At 39.3% G+C, this 27,175-nt stretch overlaps 1 protein-coding gene across 8 annotated transcripts in view; it reads left to right on the forward strand.

Moving 5' to 3' along the window:
* LUC7L2 (LUC7 like 2, pre-mRNA splicing factor) overlaps positions 1–27,175 on the forward strand; it is a 66,099-nt gene that overhangs the window by 34,994 nt on the left and 3,930 nt on the right. For 7 of the 8 annotated variants that reach the window (XM_037159280.2, XM_037159272.2, XM_053656601.1 and 4 more), the window contains 6 exons: positions 2,852–2,962; positions 6,088–6,231; positions 16,417–16,593; positions 17,897–17,988; positions 20,103–20,132; positions 25,769–25,960. In XM_037159280.2, the coding sequence (XP_037015175.1) occupies positions 2,852–2,962; positions 6,088–6,231; positions 16,417–16,593; positions 17,897–17,988; positions 20,103–20,132; positions 25,769–25,960 (746 nt within the window). The remainder of the gene's footprint in view (positions 1–2,851; positions 2,963–6,087; positions 6,232–16,416; positions 16,594–17,896; positions 17,989–20,102; positions 20,133–25,768; positions 25,961–27,175) is intronic. The other variant, XM_053656600.1, reaches the window with a different exon arrangement.

Consider the following 27,175-nt stretch of genomic DNA (forward strand, 5'->3'; position numbering starts at 1 on the left):
ATTTAACAAGTGCCCTGAGACCCCAAAAAAAAAAATGACCTAAAAGAAAGAACAGATCAAAGCTTCAGAAAAAATACAACTAAGCAATGAAGAGATAGCCAACCTATCAGGTGCAGAGTTCAAAACACTGGTAATCGGGATGCTCACAGATATGGTTGAGTATGGTCACAAACTAGAGGATGAAGTAAAGGCTTTGAAAAGTGAAATAAAGGAAAATGTACAGGGAACCAGTACTGATGGGAAGGAAACCAGAACTCAAATCAATGGTTTGGAGCAGAAGGAAGAAATAAACATTCAACCAGAACAGAATGAACAAACAAGAATTTGAAAAAGTGAGGAGAGGTTTAGGAAACTCCAGGACAACTTTAAACATTCAAACATCCGAATCATAGGGGTGCCAGAAGGAGAAGAGGAAGAGCAACAAGTGGAAAACTTATTTGAACAAATAATAAAGGAGAACTTCCCCAATCTGGCAAAGGCAGTAGACTTCCAGGAAATCCAGGAAGCTCAGAGAATCCCAAAGCAGTTGGACCCAAGAAGGAACACACCAAGGCACATCATAATTACGTTAGCCAATATTAAAGATAAGGAGAGAATCTTAAAAGTAGCAAGGGGAAAGGAGACAGTTACTTCCAAAGGAGTTCCTATAAGACTGTCAGCTGATGTCTCAAAAGGGACCTTACAGGCAGGAAGGGACTAGAGAGAAGTATTTATTCAAAGTCAGAAAGGGCAAAGGACCTACATCCAGGATTACTAGGCTTAACACAAAATTTGATGCAGATTCGTTTATCTGCTCGCTCAATCATTTTGAATGAGACAGCCACGCATTACACATGCTTAATTAATGGCATCTATTGCCCACACTGACTGGTACAGTGAAGTTGTCAGTGTTCACTCAGACTCACCGCAGTCTACCCTTTTCACCCCTGCCCGGCTGCCAGGTTACATGAGCGTCACAAAAACTGCTCTCATACTAACAATGGCTGGACCTTTTCAGGACAGATCTCGTATGAGATTCTCTGTTTCCCATATGGCCAAATAGTGTGTTGTCAAGGTTTCTTTGCAACTTTGGTAGATGAAATGTGGAATATAACTGTAGTTTTATGTTTCTCTTATGAGTAAGTTTGAATCTATTTCATATATATTTCCTTTTCAGTGAACTTTTTGCTGTATAATTCGTTATATTTTGGCTATTGGCTAACCTTAGATTGTTAATATTTTTCTAGCTGATTTGTACTAACTTTTTACATACTGAAAATTAGTCCCTTCCCTCAGGTAATATTTTGCAGGTTTTTTTCTGTTTTTCTTTTGGTGGTTATGGGCCTTGTGAAATATTTTTATTGTCTAATTTAATAATCTTTGAAAATCTGTATTGATTAATTCAAAAGGCTTTTCCTATTCTGAAGTGATGAATTCTCTTTCATGGTTTTTCCTGGATTGTTTTTTAGATTTTATGTATTTATTCTATAGAGAGGGGAAGGGAGGGAGAAAGAGGGCGAGGTGTGGTTGCCTCTCATGTGGCCCCCACTGGGGTCCTGGCCCACAGCCCAGGCATGTGCCCTGACTGGGAATTGAACGGACAACCCTTTGGTTCACAGTCCGTGCTAATAAGTCCACTGAGCCACAACAGCCAGGGCTGTTCCGCTATTTTTATGGCTTCATTTTGTTCACTTAAATCTTTGCTCCAACTTCAGTTTATTCTGGTCTAAGGAACTGAGGTATTGATCTGGCTTTCTTTTCCAGATAGCTGCTTTTGTGATTCAGTACTATTTATTGATTAGTTCACTTTTTCTCTCTCAGTGATTTGAGATGCCACTTTTCTCTTCCCGTGAGGAAATTTTAGTAGGTTTCTGTTGTAATTTAAGAATAAAATTTTAAATTAGAAGAGTTAAGTAGCTTTTTTTAATCATCACAGAAAAAACCTTTAGGTGAGCTTCCATGCTTTTTACTTTCAAGAAATTCTTGGGTTAACTAACGGTTTTTAGAATTCAATGTGTTGAGTAAATTTATATTTTTAATTATAACCTCCGTGTTCTAAATTAGCTGTATTTTTGTACAGTAAGGTGAAACTCCAAATTGTTTAACTTGGGATTAAATCTTAAGTTTACTTTTAAATGAGCTATAATCTAATAATAGACATTAATATATGCCTGACAAATGTATTTTATATAAATATTGAAGTAGATTTTTGCAATAAAACACTGATAAAATTCTCAAGCTTTCCCGTAGCATTTTAATTTTGTATAATTTGAAAAACTGTTACATATCCATATATTCAGAAATAATTGTTAACTTATTTTTTTGCTTCTTTAGTTTACAAAGTTGGGATCTCACTGCATATAACATTTTGTGACTTTATAAGTGAATTATTAACATTTTCTTGTGTCCTAAAGTGTTCTATTCAAAACTTTTTTTAATGGCCAAACAAAATTTTTCTTAACCTGCATATTATAAATATTTATAACTTTTCACCAATAAAAATAACACTGTGGAGAATATATTTGAATATTAATTTTTTCATATATCTGATTACTTTCTTAAGACATTTCTGAAAGTATAATTGCTAAAATGGGGGACATTTTAAAGACATTTGATACCAGTTACTGTATTGCCTTTTTTGTAAAGGCTGCACTGGTTCGTGCTTCCTTCAGCAAGTATTATTTCCATTTACTCTTTCCCAATTTAATAGATGAGGAATAGTATTTTTGAGTCATAATTGCACCTCCTTATGTTATATTTTTACTTCCATAGTAGCATTTTTAAAAAGTGTAGTTTTTGAGTAAAGGTATTTCTGAAGAAACTTGATTTTTTTTTTTCCTGGTAGTAATGGTCTTTTAATTAAACTTTGTAGGCTATGGATCATCTGCAGTCATTCATTGCAGACTGTGATCGAAGAACAGAAGTGGCTAAGAAAAGATTAGCAGAAACTCAAGAAGAGATCAGTGCTGAAGTGGCAGCAAAGGTAAGAATTTCAGTCTTTCCAATAACACAAAACATAGTTTAACCTTAAATTTTTTTTATTTTTATTTTTTATTTTTTTGAAGAATTACACAGCAGCTTGCAGAGACATGCAGGGAGTTCGATGTACCTTTCCTCTAGCTTTCCCTTATATTAACATACCTTACACAACTACAGTACAGTGTCAAAGCCAAGATATTGATACTGCTCCCATCCTTGCATTTTATTCAGATTTCACAAGTTACGGTGCACTTGGCAGGGATTTGTAGCTCTGTTCAGCTTTATTATATGTGTGACTGGATAACTACTACTATAATTACATTAACTGAAGCATCATTACAGGATTTCCTCATGTTAATGACTTTATAGCCACATACCCTCCTCCCCCCAGTGCCTGGCTGTTCTCCATCTTCATAATTATTTCATCTACGATTTCATAAATGGAATCATGCAGTAGGTACCCTTTTAAGACTGGCTATTTTTACTCAACACAACTTAAGATTCGTACAAGATTTATCAGTAGTTCATTCCTTTTTATTTCTGAGAAGTATTCCGTGATATGGATATGCTGCAGTTTAATCATTGTTTAATCATTCCCGTACTGATTAAACAATGGGAGCATTTGAGTTATTCCCAGTTTCTTGGCTAATACCAGTAAAGCTGCGGTAGACATCCATGTACAGGTTTTTGTATGGATGTAAGTTTTCATCTCTGTGGGCTAAATACCTGAGTGCAATTGGCAGGTTATGTGAAAACCCGTCATTTTTAGTTTGGAAAGCAAGTGCGAACTTTTTTCTGAAGTGGCTGTACCATTTTGCATTCCTACCAGCAGTGTGTTAATAATCCCCTTTCTCCACATTTGTGAGCATGTGATGGTGTCACTTATTTTTATTCATTCTGAAAGGTGTGGTATCTCCTTTTGGTTTCAATTTGCATTTTCCTAATGACTGATGACCGTGAACATTCTTTCATGTGCTTATACGCCATCTGTGTATGTTCTTCAGTGAGATGTCTGTATGTCTTTTGCCCGTTTTCCAAATGGAATGTTCACTTTTTAACTGTCAAGTTTTGTCTATTTTATTCACTACTTTAAAAAAATGTTTTGTTGTCAACTTATACACCAAAAGTAAAGAGTATAGTGAATCCTTGTGAATTCAAAGCTGTCAGCTTTCTGTTGTTTCATTATTTAACATAGTCTGGTACATTTTATGAAAATGCAAAATGGAACCAGAGTTACCCAGCTAGCGTTCATATAATAGCATTAACTGTTGTGCTTAGATATGTGTGGACAAAGGAAAATGAATGTCCTTATTTGAGACATTCAAGGGTTACTTTCCACCAGCTTTTTCTGACAGGTCCTCTGAAGATGGGGACTGTAAATATGGGCGTCCTAAAATACAAGGTATCTGCTGTCTCATGGTTGACAGGGGTCCACAAGTGCCGGCCAGACCCCAAGCGGTACTGGTTATCCATCACTACAGATATGCTGCTTAACTACCCGAAAACTCAGTGACTGAAAACAGTGTTTTTTTAGCTCATGAATCTACAGTCAATGATGGAGGCTGAACGTGACTGGGCAGTTATTCCATGGGCTTACCCCCACGTCTTCCAGTCAGCTGGAGGCTGCTGGACTATGTTCTAAGGGAAAGAGCGGAGGTGCAGAAGCAGCAAGCCCAATGACATAAGTGCTTGTATTTCAGGACATCCCTTGTATTCTGCTTGCTACCATCCTGTTAACCAAAGCTTGCTAGTTATGTGTCCAAGTTCAGACTCAGAGTGTGGTGATACTTTGTAAAATAGCCAAGGGTGTGGAAACAGAGAAGGATGAAGAGTTTGGGGCATTAATGCAGTCATTCCATGACAGATATTTATAGAAAAGTACCACTTTGTTAAAGAGGTGATGACAGTTGTGTTGGGAATTTCTTTGAGTGAATATCTTGGTTTGAAGGAAATTCGAGAAGTAAAGAGTATTAGCACACTAGTTTGTTGGGATTGAATGTCCATGTCAAATTAGAACCTTCTTGGCTAATACAATTTGTCACACAGGATAAATACTCACTTGTGTCAAAATAAAGACTATATGTGTCAAGGGCCATTAAAAGAATGAACTAGATTCCCAGGATTATGGAGGTGCTGATGAGGAGGAAGAGGAAGCATATCAAATTCCAAGGCAAGAATTAATCTCAGTGGAAAGACATGGACTAAGGGAGAAGAGGTGCCTGCTGATACACTAAAAGTCAGTAATGTGCTGCACAGTGTATGTACAAGGCACATTTTCTCATGTCTCAAGCTCTGCGAGACAGATCCTAATTCCAACTTCTAGGATGAGGAAACAGATTCGGGTAAGCAGTAATATGACCAAAATTGCACACCTGGTAATTAATTTGGCCATAAGCCAGATCTTTCGGGCTCTAAAGCCTTACTTTAGCTTGGAAGAATATTCTCCACTTTATTTCTTTAACTCATTTGAGCTTAGGCTGTTTGTTTGGCATTGGAAGTACAAAGAAAATATGAACAGCTATCTGTAAAGCGGTGTGATGCATATAAAAATTGTCATAAAAGACACAGGTAGCACAAAAGAGGGTAAGGTGTGGGTCTCTGTTTCTGTGTTTAAGTGAAGGTGAGATGTGGTGCTTGATCAAGAACGCCTTACAGAATAGACTCAAGTTGGACCTTGATGAATGAATAGATACTCATTAGGCAGGCAGGGGAGGTAAAGGGGGACATCTCAGGAGGGGGGAACAGTATGTGCAAAGTCACAGAGGCAAAAAGCAACATGGCAAGTTTGGGAAACTAAATTTTGTTGTTAACCGGGGAAACAGCAAGCCATGGTTTAGAAAGGCGAAGATTGCAGAAGAACAGGTATTTTAAACTTGGAATACATTGCCAAAGCAGAGGTTGGAAAGTAATAGTTACATAGAGATCAGATGTATTTCTGACTGCACCAAAGTGAAGGCAGGCTGAAAACATCTTAATGGTTCATGCATTCATTTATGATGTGCTCAGAAAGCATTATTTATATCATGTTGCCTTAGATAACTTAAGTCTCTTCTGAGCATTTCTGAAATATTTTGAACTTTGATACTTTCTCTGCTGTTATTCATGATTTTCTTTTCTGTTTCTTTCTAGGCAGAACGTGTACATGAGTTAAATGAAGAAATTGGTAAATTGTTGGCCAAGGTGGAACAACTTGGAGCTGAAGGGAATGTCGAAGAATCCCAGAAAGTAATGGATGAAGTAGAGAAAGCACGGGCAAAGAAGAGAGAGGCAGAGGTAACGAAATTCTTAATGTTGGTGTGCAGAGCCTTCGTGTCTACTTACAGAATATATATTTTAGGGGGAACATTGAGAAGTTGTTACTATTAAGAAGGAATTAAATCAACTTAAAGATATTTAATTCATGTCATACTAGTGGATATGTACAAAATTAGTGATTTGGGGAATTTAGAGCCATTGATATGATGAAATTAACTAAACTAGCTAGTTACATACAACTGATGCACATCCACTGTATGTACCTGGTCGCTGTGATACCCTGTCCCCCATTCTCCTCCCATACAACTATAGCACCCTCCCATCTCTTCCCACCTTAGGACAATCTGCTAGCACCTTAGAGAGCCTCCTTTCATCTTCCTGCACAGCAGAGGTTAAAATCTGACCTGCAGATGCAGCTGTGTTTGGTTTGGCTCAAAATTCTATTTTGATGTTTAGAAAATTGATTACCTACATAAGGGATTGTATTCTCCACTTTCACAGTAGTCTTTATTGCTTCTAGCTAGCTGCCTTTCAATTGGGGTTAATTTGTTACTATAGCCTGAAGGTGGGAGCTTAGGTCATTGATTTTAGACCGTTTAATGCTGTAAGTTTTCTTCTAAGCACAACTGTAGTTGCATCTCACAGATTTTCATGTTGTGTTTTCATTTTAATTCAGTTCAAAATACTGCATATTTGCTAGTACTACTTGCAATTTCTTCTTTGACCCTATGGGTTGTCAAGGAATGTGTTCAGTTTTTAAATACTTGGTGATTTTCCCAAAATTTTTTTGTTGTTACTGATTTTAATTTAATTCTGTTATGGTTAGAAAATGTTATTGTGATTACTTTTCTCTAAAATGTTATCTTCAATATGTCAACTTGTTTTGTAGTCCTATATATGGTCTGTCTGGTGAATTTTCTTAATACTTAACTTTAGAGAGAGAAACATTGATTTGTTGTTCCATGTATTTGTGCATTCATTGGTTGATTCTTTTTTTTAAAGATTTTATTTATTTATCTTTAGAGGGGAAGGAAAGAAGAGAGGGAGAGAAATATCAGTGTATGGTTGCCTCTCATGGGTCCCCTACTGGGAACTGGCCTACAACCAGGCATGTGCCCTGACTGGGAATTGAACTGTGATCCTCTGGTTTGCAGGCCCGTGTTCAATCCACTGAGCTATACCAGCCAGGGCTTCATTGGTTGATTCTTATATGTGCACTGACCAGTGATCGAACCCATACCTTGGGGTATCAGAATCATGACCTAACCAATTGATCTATCCAGCCATCTTTCTGGTGAATGTTTTATCTGCACTTCAAAAGAATGATGTTCTGCCTTGCTATATGTGTGTGATGTTAGTTGAGTCAACATAGTTGACTTGTTCAAGTTTTCTGTATCCTATTGATTTTCTGTCTACTTATTCTGTTTATTGAGAGGAGTGCTGGAGTTTCCCAACTGTAATTGTGGATTTGTGTATTTCTGCTTTCCTTTTTGTCATTTTCTGTTTCGTATATTTTGAAGCTGATACTAGGTTAATATATATGTAGGACTATTATGTCTTTTTGAGTCATTGAACCCTTTATATTTTTGAGATGTTCTTTCATATCCCTGGTAATATCTCTTGTTCTGAAATCTTCATTGCCCTATACTAATAAAGCCTCTCTAGCTTTCTCAGTTAAAGTTGTATAGTATAAACCCTAGAGAAACTCCCAGGGGGAAAAAAGAGGTGTAACTTGTAATGGGAACAATAGAGATACAGAAAGTAAATACAGGGATGGTAAATTTAAACCCAGTGAACAAATAATTACATTAAATATAAATGGTCTAAACATTCCACTTAAAAGGAAGAGATTGTGAGACTGAGTTTTTTTTTTTAAAGCAGGATTTAGTTATATGCTACCTACAAGAAATACGCTTTAAATATAAAGACACAGATTAAAGGTAATAGGATGGAAAAAGGTACACCAGGTAGCTATTCTTGATCATTTTAATGTATTAATATTTAAGGTTTTTAAAATGTCATCTATCAATCCAGACATGAATCATCATGAGTTTTAAAATGCAAAGTATTTTATAGCTAGTTTATTTCCCCAAAAGACTCCCAGGTAATGAAGCCAGCAAGCATTGTTACTTTGCTTCACATGCAGAACTACTGGGAAGCTTTCTGAGAAATTTTCTGTTAGGCAGTTCATTGTTGTGGAAATATCAGAGTGCACCGAAACAAACCTAGGTGACAGACACACCAAGCTCTATGGTATAGCCTGTTGCTCTGTAAAGAAGGAAAAATAGTTTTTCCTTTACCCTACTGGGTTCTGGGCTGAGACATCCCTGTAATAAAAGACAGATCAACAGAGAAAAACAAACAAAAGTTTAGTAACATGTCTACCTTCTGTATACGAAGGAAAGACCCAGGAAAACTGAGTAACTCAAAATGGCTGATGCTGCTGCCTTAAGTACCATCTTCAGCTGAAAACAAAAGGAGATGTTGTGTTAGTTATGGGAGGTTTCCCGGAAAAGCACAGTAAAACCAGGGTAAGGCTGTCATGCATATTGAAATCCTCTTTTGCACTGAGTTCTAGATAAAAGATCAATAAAGTCATTCCCTTTTTCCTAGTGTCTGTGTACCCTTGTAAGTGGAGATTTCCCTTACAAATGGGTCTTTTACAAAGGATAACTTCTAATTTGTTTTTAGAACTCATTCCATGTTTGTACTTTTGTAAAGTTAGCCAACCCGAAATAATCCTCACACCAAATACACATATATTGGGGTGACAGATTCTATTCCCCTATATCTCCTAGGCTACAAACCTGTACAGCATGTTACTGTACTGAGTACTGTGAACAGGGGCAAGTGTTTGTGTAATGTGTTAGGATGGCTGTAGGTATCATCAGGCAATAGACATTTTTAGTTCCATTAGAAGCTTATGGGACCACCTCATACATGCAGTCCATCGTTCTGATCAGAGTGTCTTGGGGTACCTGCATGTTTTGTGCTTTTCATAAAACCTCACATGTACGTACTTGATAATTTACAGCTGACCTGTGAACCATGCAGGGGTGCCCTCCGAGCCTCCCACAGGGAAAAAAAAAACAGCCTGCTGTTGACCAGAAACCTTACTGGTAACATAAAACAATTGATGAACACAGATTTTATATGTTATAGGTATTATATCACATATTCTTACAATAAAATAAGTTAGAGAAAGTACATTTACACTATACAGCATTTATTGATATTCTAAGTTTATGTCATCAGTTTATAAGATGAATCACCTTCGTTGCCTATGTCGGTACTATCTTATACAATACAAAGCATGTATGTATTTAACATCACTAACACTAGACTTCAGAAATGAAAAGATAACATGAAAAATTTATAGGTATAACAATTCATGCTAAAACAATGAAGTAGCAATATGATCCTTTTGTGATAGTGCAACAGTTTTCACCTTTTCTCATCTCGTTACACACATAAGTTACTAAAATTCTGTGGCACAGAAATTTTTGTCGATCTGACCAAAAAAAAAATAGGTATCATTTTTATCTATTTACACTGGGTGGCTTGTTGTGTTTGCTGTTGTCTTTTTTTTTCTGTTTAACTTTTCACCTGAGGATATATGTACTGATTTTAGAGAGGGAGGACGGTAGAGAGAAAGAGACATTGATCTCTTGCCTCCTGTTTGATCCCTACTGGGATCAGACCCGCACACCAGGTACTGTGCTCTGACCAGAGATGGAACCCATAACCTTTGGTGCACAGGACAATGCTCCAGTTGAGCCACCTGGCCAGGGCTGTTGGCAATTTTTTTTAATTTGAAAATCTAACAAAATAAGTCAGTGCCCCTGACTACTCAGGTGTTGCCTGTTTTAATAAAAATTCTTGAGGCACACACTTCAAAACTGCTGGCCTGGCACAATCACCAGGATTGCTTCCCAGTAGCCCAGCCTGTACACCAGTGAGTCGTTGTAAAGTTTTTATGTCATTCAGTGTTCCAGTCATTTTCATAGCATAGTATCAGAAACGCTATGTTTTAAAAAAAATAAATTTTATTGATTATGCTATTACAGTTGTTCCATCCCCCCCCTTTATTCCCCTCTGCCCTGCACACTCACTCCCACCCGCATTCCCCTACTTTAGTGCGTGTCAGTGGGTCATACATATAGGTTCCTTGGTTTCTATATTTCCTATACTATTTTTAACTTCCCCATCTGTTTTCTACCTACCATTTATGCTACTTATTCCCTGTACCTTTTCCCCCTCTCTCCCCCTTCCATTCCCCCACTGATAACCCTCCATGTGGTCTCCATTTCTGTGATTCTGTTCCTGTTCTTGTTTGCTTAGCTCATTTTTGGGGTTTTTATGTCTGTTTGTTTATTTTTAGGTTTGGTTATTCATAGTTGTGCATTTGTTGTCATTTTACTGTTCATATTTTTTATCTTCTTTTTCTTAGATAAGTTTCTTAAAAAAACCTGCTTAACCTGTGATGATAGGCTGATGTACAGTTTTTCCAGTTATGAGAGAGGCAAACTGTATGGTAATATAATTCCTTGAAAGCAAGCTTATAAAACAGGAAGGCAACTAACATGTTGTTATATTTTATATTAAATATCACTCTCTTTATGCCTGTGGAAGGATACTCTCTCCACTTCCGTATCAGTCTTGTGCACGATGTTTCACATGATGCCCACTTAGGCCGTGGTACGACCATGACCGACATTGTTACATCCTATCACATTTGCTGTACATTTACTAGAGTTTTCACATGAAAGCACATACAGTAGAGAAGTTTATTAACTGTAAGCATGAAGATTACTTACTATTCATAAAGTAGAAGTGGATTATCGTGAAGGTCTTTATCGTCGCTACCTTCACACTGAGTAGACTAAGGAGGAGGAGCAAGGTGGGGTTGGTCTTGCTTTCTCAGGGGTGCAGAGGCAGAAGAGGTGGAAGGGGAGGCAGAAGAGGCAGGCACACTCAGTGTGGCTCTGTGGAAATAAATCCTAATTTCTATCTGGCTTTTTTGCTTTTTCATTTCTCTAAAAATTTTTCTATGTGTTATCAGTCCTACTTAGACTGGTTTAATTTCAGTGGCCATGTCATAGAAGGGTCCATGTGGTAAAAGAAGTCAAATGTAGTCTTGAACAATCAGAACACTTCTGCCAAATAATCTAACGTCAGTTAGATTTCTGGTGCTGCTTCTACTTCTTCATCACCGTTTGGTTCTGGTTCGCAAGCACTCGTCTTTTCATTCCTCTGGTATAACTGTTACTGGGTTAGACTGTCCAGGCTGTCACTCTGGGGACCTGCTCCCTGGGAAGTACCCTCTGTCTTTTCACACATTCCTTCTCCATTCGGTGTCGCCAACCCGAAAACAAAAGTGAAGCTGAGCATTCAGCAGCACAAGCTTTATGCAGTGGCCAGAGAATGGGGAAGCGGAGTCAAACTCATAGATCAGCTCTTCGTTTTAGAGAAGTCTGGGGGAGGTTACTGTGGAGGGTGGAGGCATATGCATTAGTTTCCAAGGAATGGGCTAGTCTCTTCCCAGAACTGGGGCACCATCCCTTTTCTTCTTTTACATGGCCCCAGTGGTGTGTCAGCTAGCATGCTAATGTAGTATAATCAGGATGTAATGAACGAGGTTCAGGGTGTCTTGGAGGTCAGGATCAGCACCATCTTGGTTCAGGCCCTCTGGTTGGTTTTTGTTGTTTTAGCCCTCTTCCTTCTTTTGGATTTTTCCTGTAACTGAAATGGAAAGAAAGTACAAAATTTTTGACAGCTGGGGTGGCCTACAGGGATGATGACAAAATATCTGTTAGCTCGTGAAATTCTCCAAGATCCCTATCTTGAAAAGCTTTGGTCCCCCACCGTTTTTGACCTAAGTCTTTTGATGATCTCCTGATTCTTGTAAGCCCTGTGAAGTCGTGCACGACCTCTGGACAGTTTGCTCCAACAGGAATTGATGGTTTGGGGCTTGATGCTTTCCACATCTTTTTCTACAACAACCATGTGTCTTCAGTGGGGTGACCTTCCAGACTCTCATGATGTTCTCTCTGTCAGGGTCCCTTTGCACAGCGTTGGCAGTCCTTTCTGGTGAGCCTTGTGTGTGATGACCCTTTAAGATCCTTGTGTCCCCTGATCTGGAGGCTGAGCTAAAACATGTGATTGAGGCAGGTAGACCACATCAACATCTGCAAGCTGACCTAATGGGGTTCTGAGTGGCCAGGGACGTTGTCCAATCTCAAAAGAACTTTAGAAAGCAGTCCTTTACTAGCAAGGTACTTCCTCTCTTTGGGGACAAAGCAGCAATGGAACCAGTCCAGAAAAAGTGTTCTCATTGCCCAGGCCTTCTTGCTGTACTTGTACCAGCCAGATGACTGGCAGCGGGTGTTTATCTTTTTGCTTCAGGGCTTGGGGCTTAGCAGTCTTTATCCAGCTGTATTTGTACCATATGGTTGTTAGCCTCTCACTTCCTACCTTAAATTCTGGTGCTCACTCCTCTGCCTTACTAATGTCCTTTGTGGCACTTTTTCCCAGAATGGGGAATTTTTGTGTACATTAAAAACCTGTTTAAATTATCTCTTTCTTAATGGCATCTGGGAACTTGTCTGCTGCCTCTTGGTCGGCAGAAGCTGCTTCTTCTGTTATCTTGGCATTTTTTTAAAAAGCCAAACCTCTTTTTAAAATTATCAAACCATCTTTTTTTATTTATTTTTTATTAATTATGCCATTACAGTTGTTCTATTCCCCCCTTCATTCCTCTCCACCCTACACCCCCATCCCCACCATTACCCCCCCTTTAGTTTATGACCATGTGTCTCAAGTTCTTTACATTCTATATTTCCCATACTATTCTTGCCCCCCCATCTATTTTCTATCTACTGTCTATGCTACTGATTTTCTGTACCTTCTTCCCCCTTCTCCTCCTCCCACTCCCCTGTTGCTAACTCTCCATGTGATCTTCATTTCTATGTTTCCACTCCTGATCTAGCTGTCCTTTTAGTTTGCTTTTGTTTTAGGTGTGGTTGTTAATAACTGAGTTTGCTGTCCTTTCACTGTTCATGTTTTTTTTACTTCTTTTTCTTAGATAAGTCACTTTAACATTTCATAGAATAAGGGCTTGGTGATGATGAACTCCTTGAATTCGATCTTATCTGAGAAGCACTTTATCTGCCCTTCCATTCTAAATGTAAGTTTTGCTGGATAGAGCAATCTTGGATGTAGGTGTTTGGATTTCATGACTTGGAATACCTCTTTCCAGCCCCTTCTTGCCTGTAAGGTCTTTTGAGAAATCAGCTGACAGTCTGATGGGAACTCCTTTGTAGGTGACTGTCCCCTTAGCTCTTGCTGCTTCTAGGATTGTCTCCTTCATTTTAATTTTGGCTAATGTAATGATGATGTGCCTTGGTGTGTTCCTCCTTGGGTCCAACTTCTTTGGTACTCTCTGAATTTCCTGGATTTCCTGGAAGTCTATTTCCTTTGCCAGATTGGGGAAGTTCTCCTTTATTATTTGTTCAAATAAGTTTTCCACTGGTGGCTGTGCCTTTCCCCCTTCTGGTACTCCTATAATTCGAATGTTGGAGAGTTTAAAGATGTCCTGGAGGTTCTTAAGACTCTCATTTCTTTGAATTCTTGCTTCTTGACTCTTTTCTGTTTGGCCATTATTTGCTTTCTTCTGGTCCACTCCATTGATTTGAGTCCCAGTTTCCTTTTCATTGCTATTGGTGTCCTGTGCAATTCCATTCATTTCAATTAGTTTCCCCTTCATATATTTGTCTAATTTGTGGCTATAATCAACCAGTTCTGTGAGGATCCTGATGACCAGTGTTTTAAACTGTGTGTCTGAGAGTTTGCTATTTCTTCATTGCTTAGATTTATAGGCTCTGGGGCTTTGAGATCTTCTTGAGGCATTTTTGGTCTGTTCGCGACCCTTAAGTATGAGGAGGGGAGCCTTGGACTCCCAGGTTGCTGGGTTGTGACGCTGTATGTGGGGGCGTGGTCAGAGCGGGGAAATGGCGACCCCCTCTGCTACTGCTCATCCCTGGGGCCTACTGGGTCCCGTCTAATCTCCCACTCCCTCGCTTGTCTATCATATGCGCACCAATGCGCTACCACAGTCTACCCGCAGCCCTGCTCCCTCACTGTTTCCCCGCTGTCGCTCCCTGGGTCGCTCACTAGGTCCAACCCTGCGCCTAGGTTCCGTGCGCCTGAGTCTGTCTGTCCGAGTTTTCCTGTGCAACCCCGCTCCGGCTAGCTGCTGGTTTCGCCCCTCTTACCGGTCAGGCTGAAGAATTCGTTGTTATCAGACTTCCGAAAAGTTCAATTTTCTCTGTTCTGGCTGTGTTTTCTGTTGCTAATATTTAGTTGTCTCTAAACTTGGTTGTGTGAGAAAGCACAGCATCTCCACCTATGCCTCCATCTTGGCGGAAGTCTCTTCAAACCATCTTTTGTTGGCATTAAATTCTTCAGCTTTACATCCTTCACCTTCCTTTTGCTTTAAGTTGTCTTATAATCACTTTGCTTTTTCTCAAATCATAATAGAGTCTGTAGGTATGCTTTATAGCAACCTGCACCCACATAAAATTTGCATTTTCAATATAAGATAAAAGGGTATTTTATTTAAAAACTCAAGGTTTTTGCACCTGCTGGTGTAGCTGCAGTGATAACTTCATGCATTTCCTTTTGTTTTGTTCTTAAACACTGGTTCTTACACTGGGTTTATTTATGTCAAAATGGTGGGCAACCACAGCTACAGACTTCAATTCATGACACCTGTCAAGCACCTCAGCTCTTCCTTGTGAAGTGATGACTTCTCTGCCTCTGGGCGCGCTCCCAGCATCACTTCCTGTGGGTCCCATGGTGTTAGTGGAGGGTTAGAGAATTGCACTAAACATGATGAAAATATGCAAGAACCTTGAGAGATCACTTTTTACTGCAATCTGCAGTTTACTAGAGATGAACTGTTCACACATTTGTTTTGTGAAATGTTCTTCAGTTTGGGTTTGTCTGGTTTTTCTTCCTGGTGAGGTTTTTGATGTGAATACCACTGAAGTAATGTCACACCCCATCAGAAGGCGCATGTTGGTGGTCTTTCCCATTTCTGATGATGTAGCCTGTTTCTCCACTGTGTTAATAAGTGTTTGGTATTGACACTTTTGACACTATAAATACTGTTTCCCATCATTTTTTAATTCACAGGTTATTACTGATTTTTGTTTGAATTTATGGGCTCCCTTTTAAAGAACTTTGCTGTAGATTCTATTCAGCAGTGTCCACCTACATCTCCTTAGCCAGAGCTACACCAAAGCTTTGAAATGTAATGTTTTTAGCTGTGTGTGCTGCTGCCTCAAACAAACATCAGAATTCTCTCAGGAAAAAAGGGTGCAGTGGATACACAAAGCTGCTAATGTGAATCACTGTTTCATTAATGAACTTAATTAACATAAATAAAATGGTTGAGACACCTAAATCTCAGTGAGGCATCTTTCATCTCTTATTTTATAGAACATAGAACCTACTGTTTTAGTAGGAAGTCTATTCGTATGCCCCACCCACATTTCCAAAGGGGGAAATGCCTAGGAACGAAGGCACCGAGAGGAATGTAACAGTGTTAGAGGATGTGCATTCCTTCTCCGCAAGCAGACCCTTAACTGACGCATAGTTCGGGTATCGCTCTGTCCCTGAAAAAGATTATTTATTTATTTATTTATTTATTTATTTGAGAAGTGGGGAGGGAGGTAGAAAGCAGGGAGAGAAACGTGGATCGGTTGCCTCTGGCATGCCTCTGACTGGGGAACTGACCCATAACCCAGGCACGCGCTGTGTGACTGGAAATCAAACTGGCAACCTGTGGCCTTACAGGTTGGTGCCCCACCCATTGAGCCACACCAGTCGGGGCTCATTTTTAACAAATGATAGAAAACGGAACATTGCAGAATATTGAGAAAAAACATTTTAGAAAGTCGTATTCTATATCATGGTAGGTACAGGGTATTCCTGGCAAAAAGTATTTGAGGCTCTCATTTTTCTCCCGTGGAGAGGTCCTGAGACAGAATGGCAGGTAATGGGGAATCTATAATATTCAGTGACAAAATAGCCATGCTTTTGTGTATTCATTAGAAAACATTTTGCTCATTGGAAAAATGTATTTTTTAATTTTATGCCTTTCAGTGAGGTTTACATGAACACCGTTTTTCTTTTGTTCAGGAAGTTTATCGGAATTCTATGCCAGCTTCCAGTTTCCAACAGCAGAAGCTTCGAGTCTGTGAGGTCTGCTCTGCCTACTTAGGTCTTCATGATAATGATAGACGGCTGGCCGATCATTTCGGGGGTAAACTGCACCTGGGATTTATTGAAATAAGAGAGAAGCTCGAAGAATTAAAGGTATATTGGTAAATTATATCTCTCACTTCATCCAGTTTGGCCCCCGTCATTCTTTTGATCTGTATTAATTGTCTTTGTATAGTGTTCTTGACAGACTTTTTTTTTTTAACAATTCATACCAAATAGTGTAGATTTTAAATTGAGGTACTAGCTGCTTTAATGAACGATGCTTGAGAAACACACCTTTAAATACTGCCGCTTTATGCTTGGAGGTAGGATTTGGATATGACCTGAAAGTAGGAATCTTAAAACAGGTTCTAAACTAATTCTTTCCTGCAAAGTTCTTTCAATTTATTATTCAAAAATTAATATTGTAATATTGACTTTAAAAGAAGATTGAGAAAATGAGTCCAGTGTTTACTTGAACTGCTTTGCAGTTCTTCCCCGAATAGAAAGCCTGTAGGGCCTCTGCTTTCATTTTACATCCCTGCCCGTTTCAGAAAGGAGTTGGAATTAAACCATGTATTTATTTACGTATTATTCTTATTTACTGAATGTATTGGGGTGACACTGGTTAACAAAATATGCAGGTTTCAGGTGCACAATTGTACAACATAGGAATGAAACCTATTATTATTTTTTTTTTTTGAGGATAATCACTGTCAAATATGTAAGCTGTTGTAAGAAAGGCAACAGTTCTTACTCATCTGCTGAGTTTTTTTTTTTTAAGAAGATAAGCAGACAAAAAAGGTGTTTCCGATGAAGTAAACACAAGCAGAGTTCTTGGTACTCTGAGTCGCTAGGATGATCTTACTTGGCTACGTTTTTTTAGAATGACAAAGTTTCACTATAGCAAATGGCTATTGGACGCTTAGGTTAAAACTACAGAATGGTACATACTTGGGATTCTTTGTAGGTACCAGCAATAGAACTGTTTAGCATTTTACTGGTGTTTTTGAAAGCAACAACATCAGGATAGTAATTGGGAGGGGCAGACGACATTCTGTATTGAGGATCATACAGCATGGTTATTTATAATGCTTGATTTCTTTTAAAAACTATAATGCCAGAAAACATTTAGAGGAGAAAAATTTATAGAACTGATTTTAAAATACCATTAAGAAGTCATGGAGACCTATGAAATTTTACAGATGTTCCCAAAAATGAAAGCTTTTGTAAACCAGATTTGTAAGCCTAATGATGGTACCTGTGAAAATTGAATTGTTCCTAAGCAGAGTTTGATGTTACCTGTGCAATATTGGAAACCAGATATGGAGAAGTACAGGATAATGCTCATTAAGAATGGACCCAATGAATAGTGCTCCTTATTTATTACTGTTTAAACTGTCATTATTTTTTAAAGAGAGTTGTAGCTGAGAAGCAGGAGAAGAGAAACCAGGAACGCCTGAAGCGGAGAGAAGAAAGGGAGAGAGAAGAAAGGGAGAAGCTGCGGAGGTACGGAGTGATTAATGGGTTGGGTGGTCCCAGTGTCTGAAGTTGACACGCGGGGTTCTAAAGAGGTGTGACTGTACAGGGTTCAGGCGGTAATAAATGTGGACCCGGGAAATTTCTGTTTACTCTTTGTTACCATGCAAAAACAATGTTTATGCAAGGATGTTAACTATGGCCATTCGAGGCAAGGTGTTTTCCTTCCAGATGTGTGGAAGAGGTAATAATAGAATGCCTTACATGTTGATGTTTTATAAGACATGTGGAAAAATCCTTCTAGCCTTCTGATTTTCATAATGGGCTAGATTGGTACCGGGTTGTCACGGAACCATTGTTATTTTTATGATATATTTTATACTTGATAAAAGGTTTGGTTTCTTTGTTTTATTTGATATTTTATTCTCTGTTTGATTCTAGGAACTATAAATGATTAAATTTTTATTAATATAATAAGTATAGCTATTTATATATTGGCATTCATTAGTTGATAGACCCACATAACTCTTCATATTTACAGTGTTTAAATGTTCTGGGTCAACACTGGTGACAGATTGTGTCGCACTGTGCTGGCAGCATTCTTTGTGCCCGCTCGCTGCTCCCGCCTCCCTTCACTGCTTTGGAACGGGCAGGCACGCCACAGAAGACTCACCTGTAGTCCTCATCCATAGCGCTCCCTTAACAGTGTAACATCACACATCTCTGAAGTTTAAATTCCTTTTCTTCAGCAGATGTGCCTCAGTTAATTGAAACCCTCTGTAACATGTGCGGGGTCACACCAACTTCCTCCATGCTTTGAGCGCAAACTTCATTTATCACTTCAGACATCTTGAAACTTGAACTTAACAGCACTATGAGATTTGGCTTATAGCACTGAAATGATAGAGTGAGACACACTGCCTGGGGAGGGCTTCCTTTTTATAGGGACGTGTTGTCTGTTTACCATCAGTTTTATTTACCTCAGAGCTTCATCTCTGTTCTCTTTCTGTCCAGTCTGATGGTAACATTGCCCAACGCTGTAATATATATAATGATGTAGATGGCATTAGAAATTCCAGTTTAAGTTAAAATTCAACTGAATGTAGTGCATTCACATGAATGATTCAACTGAGGTGAGTCGGATGGGAAAAGTTCTGTGCAGGACTGTGCTTTTTCATTTGTTGCCACCCAGCAAATTTCTATAAAATGTAAAGTGTTTCAGCAAAGTTTTTAAGTCTGTGAACTTAAGGATATATTGTAACTAAGCATGGAAGATGAGGAAATTGCTAGTGAGTTCAAAATTACACAAGATAGAGTTCCAGCTGTGGGTATTGAAAAGGGTAATGGTAAAATCACTGTCTCTTACCAGGTGGTGTTTCCCAGGCACTGTGCTAAGAATTTGCTTCTAGTGGTTCATCTGACCCTTACAACCCTGCCGTGAGATTTATATCACCCTCCTTCATGAATAACAGGCTGAGCTGAGGGGGGTGTATATCATACAGATGATATACACGCAGATGGTGGGTGGTGGAGCCGGAGTTGGAACCTCATCAGGCTGAGTCCGAAGCCTTGCTTCAGCCTCTATACAGTGTCCACAGAAACATCCTTGTAACCCTAGTTAACCATAATGTGGGAGGTTACTGTTTATTGACCGTTAACTGCGTGCCAGGAAATGTAAGTTTGTGTTGTGTAAGCGCGTTAAGTGTCATGTTAAAAAAACATGTTGTAAGATCAGTTTGGGTGTTCTAGGAATTATAGTCTGAGGTTGCAGATCCCCAAAGTGTATGCACCTCAGACCATAGAAATTTTACCCATTTCCCAGGGGAAAGGAGACAGGACAGAGAGAGAAATGACAGGGAACATTTTCAGGGTCGGAAGGTGGTTTCTGGAGGAGCGAGTTGTGACACACTGTGTTTCAGTCTCCGAGGAGCGCAGTCTTTCTGACCAGCCAGGTGTCCCCGTTAAGAGAGCTCATGTGCCAAACGGGGACTTCTGCGGGGTGTGTGGTACATTTGGAAAAAGCTTATGTGCATACACAGATGCCTTATATTTATAAAGTATAAAAATTAAATCGGGAAGAATGTTATTTTAAGAGCACATTTATGGTTACTTTTCTAAAAATAGACTTTCTTCTTTTTTTTTAGGTCTCGATCACATAGCAAGAATCCAAAAAGGTAGGTGTAATGCAAGTTAAGTATAAGTAGCGAAGCTGTGTTTTTCAGAGATAGTTGATACCAATTAAATGTCTTTTACAAGTGAACAAGAGTACATTTAAATAGATTAGTACATTTAATTTCTTTGTAGTTTAAGTTTGAACAATATTATTTGAGAAGAAACTGGTCAGAAGATACTCATGCACTACAGTGTAGTTTTATCAGAGTAAAATTACATACAATGCCCTGGAGTGAGAGGGAAAGCTAAAAACATTTCAGATTTTTTTTTAGATTTTATTTATTCATTTCTAGAGGGGAATGGTGAGCGAAAGAGAGGGAGAGAAACATCAGTGTGCGAAAGAAACATTGATTGGTTGCCTCTAGTACACACACCCCCAACCAGGGACCTGGGCCACGATCCGGGCATGTGCCCTGACCAGAAATTGAACCAGCAACCTTTTGGTGTGCACACTAGTGCTCAATCCACTGAGCCACACCAGCCAGGGAAGAACATGTCTTTAGAATCTTCTTTAGAAGCTCAGAGTAAATATTTGACAGGATTTATTTTTTAAAAAGTCAATTTGGGGCGGTTTGATCAGTTCCCAGTCAGGGCACACCTCCCAATGGGGGGCACACGAGAGGCAACCACACACTGATGTTTCTCTCCCTCTCTTTCTCCTTCCCTTCTACTCTCTCTAAAAATAAATAAAATCTTTAAAAAAAAATCAGTTTGGATGGCACATTTAAGAAACACATTCTAAGGGGTTATGCCTGTTGAAAATGTAAGTTGGTTAAGTAGTTGGATACCTTTTTGATTTTTTTTCTTCTTCCCCCTCCCGCGGCTCTAGTCGGATACCTTTTTGAATGAGGGGTTTGTGCTGGGTTATGAGGAGAAACTAAAATGTTCAGGTTATGCCTCTATCTTGACTTTATATGAGCTTATGACTTTCCATTTGTGACTGATCACAAAATCTTTAAAGGGCACTTGAGCCATTAAGAGGAGGGCAACTAGGTAACATTTTTCTTTGACTTTTGGGTTTAATATTTGAAGTCTTTTTTAAAAATATTTTATTTATTCATTTTTAGAGAGAGGGGAAGGGAAGAAGAAAGAGTGGGAGAGAAGAAATATCAACGTGTGGTTGCTTCTCAATGTGTCCCCTCCTGGGTACCTGGTCTGCAACCCAGGCATGTGCCCTGACTGGGAATTGAACCAGCGACCCTTTACTTCATAGGCCCATGATCAATCCACTGAGCTACACCAGCCAGGGCTAATATTTGAAGTCTTTTTGAAACCTTTCTTTATAATTTTTACCAGTTACTAGTATCTTTTTTTCTATCTGAGAGAGGTGGGAAAACATGGTGTATTTCATCATTCTTAATTTTTCACTTGCCATTCTCATTCTTCTCCTTGAACCTTTCTCATAAATTTATTCCCACCTAGATTGCCCTTTCTTGTTCTTTTTCGAATACTATTATTCTTCTTGTTTGGATCACATCTTTTTGAAATGTTCTGAAAACTCTTAACTCTAAAGAATAACTGTTTCCCAAGAGCTTTCCTCTGTAAACTAGAGCATTTGTCATGAAAGAAATATTTATTTATCTACATACTTACTTTTGGAGAGAGGGGAAGTGTGGGAGAAAAGGAGGAAGAGAAATGTCAGTCGGTTGCTTCTTGCACGTGCCCCACTTAGAGTCTTCAGTTGTTTTTCTAAAATCTTAAAAAAAAAATAAGATATTAATAACCAAGACCAGTTGGGTTAGCTAATTTATATTGTGAGCTTCTCAAATCTGGAATGAGAAGTATAAACATTAAATGATAATTCTGTGCTGTTTACTGGTTGATGAATGCAAGGTGGTTATTTGTTGAAAAATACGTTTAAACCGTGTACATAAAACATCTTTAGAGAATCAGACCAGAAATTTTATTTCAAGCACTCTAGTGCAAGCCACTTCTTACCTCTGTATATTCTGACACCATCTTACTTGGTCTGTAATTTCTACACTTGACCACTCCCCTTCTCTAACTCAGTCTGTTTTCCACACATCAACCAGAATGAGCTTTTTAAAAAGTGAAGTAAATCATGTCAACTTTGTTCAAGTCCTCCTAAGGTACTCCATTTCCCTTTTACCTGTCTGATGCCCACATACCTGTGTAGACATTCTGGAGTATACATGGTGGGTGAAGGTAGGTTATAATTGTTTGTACGGGAAATACACTAATTAATAAATAATAGGGCAAGGCTAAACTCTGTGTTTCACATACTCACAACTGTAAACCTACTCTTGCCCACCCCCGAGTGCTCCATGAAGTTTAGGACTTTAATTGCTGCTCAATCTCCTTAGTACCCAGAACAGTGAGTGCAGTAGGCATCCAGTAAATATTTTTGAATGGATGAATAACTTTAAAAATGAATGAAATTACAGATTGGAAGAAATAGCTGTTATAGTAGCTGAAAATGAGTGACTAAACAACATATCACTTGGTATAACTTACATTGAATGAACTTTATGTGCTTGTCCTCCTGCTGCTTACAAGAAATACTCAGTTGTGTAATACTCTGTGTACAGTGTGTGCCTTCCTTTGACTGTAGTGCTTTCAGACTTCATCTAACATAATAATCATTGGCAAATAAACTCAGAAGGACTTCTGCCAAGATGGAGGCGTAGGTGGAAACACTGTGCCTTCTCGCACAACCAAGTTTAAAGACAACAAAATTTTAGTAACAAAAAATACAACCAAAACACGGAAAATTGAACTATACCGAAGTCCGACAACAACGAACCCTTCAGCCAGACTGGTAAGAGGGGCAGAGCCAGCGACTGGCAGAGCTGGGTTGGTCAGGAAAACGTTGCCAGACTGACACAGGTGCGTGGGCGGTGGTTGGCAGATCCCAGGTGTGGGGTTGCGACGGGCAGACCCAGTGAGGCCCAAGGCGGCTGGCTGACCGCGGTCACACATTTGCATGCAGATAAACCAGGCAAAGGAACGAGCAGTGAGACAGACCACTGAAAAAGACTGTGCAGGCCCCAACGACGGGAAGCAGCAGAGGGGACAGCTGTTGCCCTCTTTGACCCCGCCCCCACATACAGCATCACAACCCAGCGACCTGGGTGGCCCTGCCGTGGTGAACACCTAAGGCTCCGCTCGTTATATCTAATGGCACAAGCAGACCAAAACGTGGCTCAAGAAGAACTCAAAGCCCCAGAGCCAATAACTCTAAGCGACGAAGGAATAGCAAAACTTTCAGATGCACAGTTCAAAACACTGGTGATTGGGATGCTCACAGAACTGGTTGGATTTAGTCACAAATTAGGAACACCTGAAGGCTAAACTGATTCAAATCAAGGGAGTGGACCAGAAGGAGAAAAAAAATGAACAAACAGAAAAGAGTGAAGAAACAAGAATTCATAAAAATGAGGAGAGGCTTAGGAACCTCCAGGACATCTTTAAACGCTCCAACATCCGAATTATAGGGGTACCAGAAGGGGAAGAGGAATAGCCATGAGTGGAAAACTTACTTGAACAAATAATAAAGGAGAACTTCCCCATCTGGCAAAGGAAATAATAGACTTCCAGGAAGCTCAGAGAGTCCCAAAGAAGTTGGACCCAAGAAGGAACACACTAAGGCACATCATCATTACATTAGCCAAGATTAAAATGTAGAGAATCTCAAAAGCAGCAAGAGATAAGGGGACAGTTACCTACAAAGGAGTTCCCATCAGATTTCTCAAAAGAGACCTTCCAGGCAAGAAGGGGCTGGAAAGAAGTATTCCAAGTCATGAAAACCAAAGACCTACAACCAAGATTGCTCTATCCAGCAAAACTTTCATTTAGAATGGAAGGACAGATAAAGTGCTTCTCAGATAAGATCAAATTCAAGGAGTTCATCATCACCAAGCCCTTATTCTATGAAATGTTAAAGGGACTTAGAAAAGATAAAGATGAACAATGAAAGGATAGCAAACTCACAGTTATTAACAACCACACCTAAAACAAAAGCAAACTAAGAGGACAGCTAGATCAGGAGCGGAATCATAGAAATGAAGATCACATGGAGGGTTAGCAACAGGGGAGTGGGAGGAGGAGGAGGTACAGAAAATAAGTAGCATAGACGGTAGGTAGAAAAGAGATAGGGGGAGGGCAAGAATAGTATGGGAAATATAGAATTTAAAGAACTTGAGACACGTGGTCATAAACTAAAGGGGGGGAATGGTATAGGAGGGGTGTACAGGGTGGAGGGGAATGAAGGGGGGAAATAGAACAACTATAATGGCATAATCAATAAAATTAATTTAAAATAAATAAATAAATAAATAAGAAAATAAACTCAGGCCCTCGCTGGTGTGGCTCAGTGGATTGAGTGCTGGTCTGCTGTCTGAAGGGTCGCCGGTGTGATCCCCATTCAGAGCATGTGCTTGGGTTGCTCAGGTCTCCAGTTGGGGGCGTGCAAGATGTTTGATGGGCGAACCAGTTGATGTTTCTCTCACATGTCCATGTGTCTCTCCCTCTCTTTCTCCCTGCTTTCACTTCTCTCTCAAAATAAATGAAGTCTTTTTTTTAAAGATGTTTCATAAAAGAATTAAAATGTTTATTTTTTTAAATAAAATATACTCAGTTTGGTAATTGCAACAGTTAAATGTGCTTCTGAGCTCTAGCAAATGAAGCGACTCTTTCAACAAAGCGCGTGCCTTTTTTCTCTTGCTGTCCACCAGTTGTCCTTGTTCTGCAGGTGGCTGTCCCTACCCTCCCCATGCTTGGTGCACAAGTTAGTTCTGTGAACCAGTGCAGACTACAGAAAACTACTTGGTTTTTCCTACCCAGCTTCTTCAAAATGTTTTTTCTCTATATTCATATACTTGTAAATACATTTTTTTACAGCTTTAAGTAAAGTTGTCTAAAACGATTTTTGCGTGTTAGTTTTTTCTTCCAGTTAAATAATGCCCTATGTGTCTTGATGACTGAGCATATTGTGGATAAACATACTTCAGCGGTCATATAACACCTCTCTAATTCAGAGTTACTTTATTTTTTCATTTTAATCCTACCCGAGGACATACCTATTGACTCTATAGAGAGTGGAAGGGAGGGAGGGAGAGAGAGACAGACACTGATCATTTGCATCTCCTGCAAGCCCTCTCCAGAGACCAAGCCTGCAACCTTGGCATGTGCCCTGCCTGGAATTGGAGCCCGTGACATTTTGGTTTACCGGGATGGCGCTCCAGCCGTCTGAGCCACAGTGGTCAGGGCTAATTAGAGAGTTTTAACAATTCTTTCTCATGCCTCTCCTTCCTTCTGTCCATTCTATCAAGTATACACTATGTCTAAATTGTACTGAAAGTCTTAGAAGTTTAAAGAAAATTAATTCCATAAAGCATCTAGAAAATACAATCTCTGGGGAGTAGTAGGGCTGTAGATCGTTTCCTTCCCTTTTTATATTCCTGGTGCAAATTTATACAATGTCAATTGACCACTGAGAGCTAGCATTAGTTTTTGTCTTGAAATTCTAGTATGAAGTTATTTAAAACACCATCAATTTATTTTAGTGTAGATTTAGCTGACTTGAAACACATTAAGCAAAGCTACTGAGGGATAGTTTCTCTTTAAAGAAGAGGCTTTAGTGAATGAACATTGTAGCTTAGTGAAATATTTTTTGTAGATCCAGGTCCAGAGAGCACCGCCGGCATCGGTCTCGCTCCATGTCGCGGGAACGGAAGAGGAGAACTCGATCCAAATCTCGGGAGAAACGCCATCGTCACAGATCTCGCTCTAGCAGCCGCAGCCGCAGCCGCAGCCACCAGAGAAGTGGGCACAGTTCTAGAGACAGGAGCAGAGAGCGATCCAGGAGGAGGTACTGAGGTGTCCCTAAGAGGACGTGGAACTACCTTAGGGTTTTGCATTGGAATACTATTGGTGTGAAACTTGCATCTGGTAATGTGTACACATTTGTGTGGGTGTATAACAGTGTTTTCCCTGATTGTATGGTGGTTCAGAAAGAATATACTTATGAGCCAGAGTAAGAAATTGGAACAAATATTTGCAGAGATTACTGCTTTTCTCTGCGTAGTGTGTCTTGGTGGGGAAAAAGTACTTTATGGGCAAATAATTTTAGGTACCAATAGTCTTCAAGTTTTTTCTGTATGTGTTCATGAATTACGGCCTCTGAGAAGTCCTTTCATTAAGATTGTTTAGCTTCGTTAGAAATTGGTTGTTTTTTGTACTTCTTTGAGCTGGTGCACTTTTTCGGGGCAGACACGTCTAGTATATTCTTTTTTAATCCGCACGATGGGTATGCATTGTTATATACAGTTGGCTTGACAGGGCAGATTGGGAACCTCACGGAATTTAGATTTTTCTAGGCATGAAAATTCAAAAGGTACAAGGAGGGCCAGAGAGAAGTTTGAGGACCTGGATATCTAACTGAGACAGAGGGTGAGAACGTGGCGGAGACTCAGCCCTCACCGTCTCTGTAGAAGAAACTTCTGAGACTCCTCAGGTCACGTGATGGCCCTGAAGCCAGTTCATTTCCGTTGAACATAAACCACACTTAAAATTTTTTTTCTTGACAACTCTTCTTAAACATAAGATTTTTTGAGTGCCTAGTATCTACTAGTCATAAATTTTTTAATGGATTACTCCATATAAAGCCGATGACAGAATCCACAGAAAACTGTTTAAACTTTCTGGGTTTTGTTTTGTTCTTTTTAACTCCCAACCAGCCTTTCCCTGAACTCACTCACAAGCTGAGTTAGTTAATGGGCTGTCAATCAATATTTATTGTATTCTTGCCTTGTTCAAACTAGCTTTTTTTTCCCCCAGCTTTTTATACAGTTGGCAAATAAAATTCTAAGGTATTTAAAGTGTACACTGTGGTGATTTGATGTACGTGTACATTAAGGAAGGTTTCCCACCACACGCATCAGCTCTTTGGTGAGAACATCAAAGTTCTCTTAGCAAAACAAGCAGTTAAGGTGACTTTAATCAGGAAGAATTGTATACTTTGTACTGTAGGCCTAGCAGACGATAATGAAATAACGTAGCTGAGCCACTTTATTCAGTTGACTGA

Source organism: Artibeus jamaicensis, unplaced genomic scaffold, assembly GCF_021234435.1.
Source record: "Artibeus jamaicensis isolate MK-2021 breed Jamaican fruit bat unplaced genomic scaffold, CSHL_Jam_final scaffold_2172, whole genome shotgun sequence".
Taxonomy (NCBI): domain Eukaryota; kingdom Metazoa; phylum Chordata; class Mammalia; order Chiroptera; family Phyllostomidae; genus Artibeus; species Artibeus jamaicensis.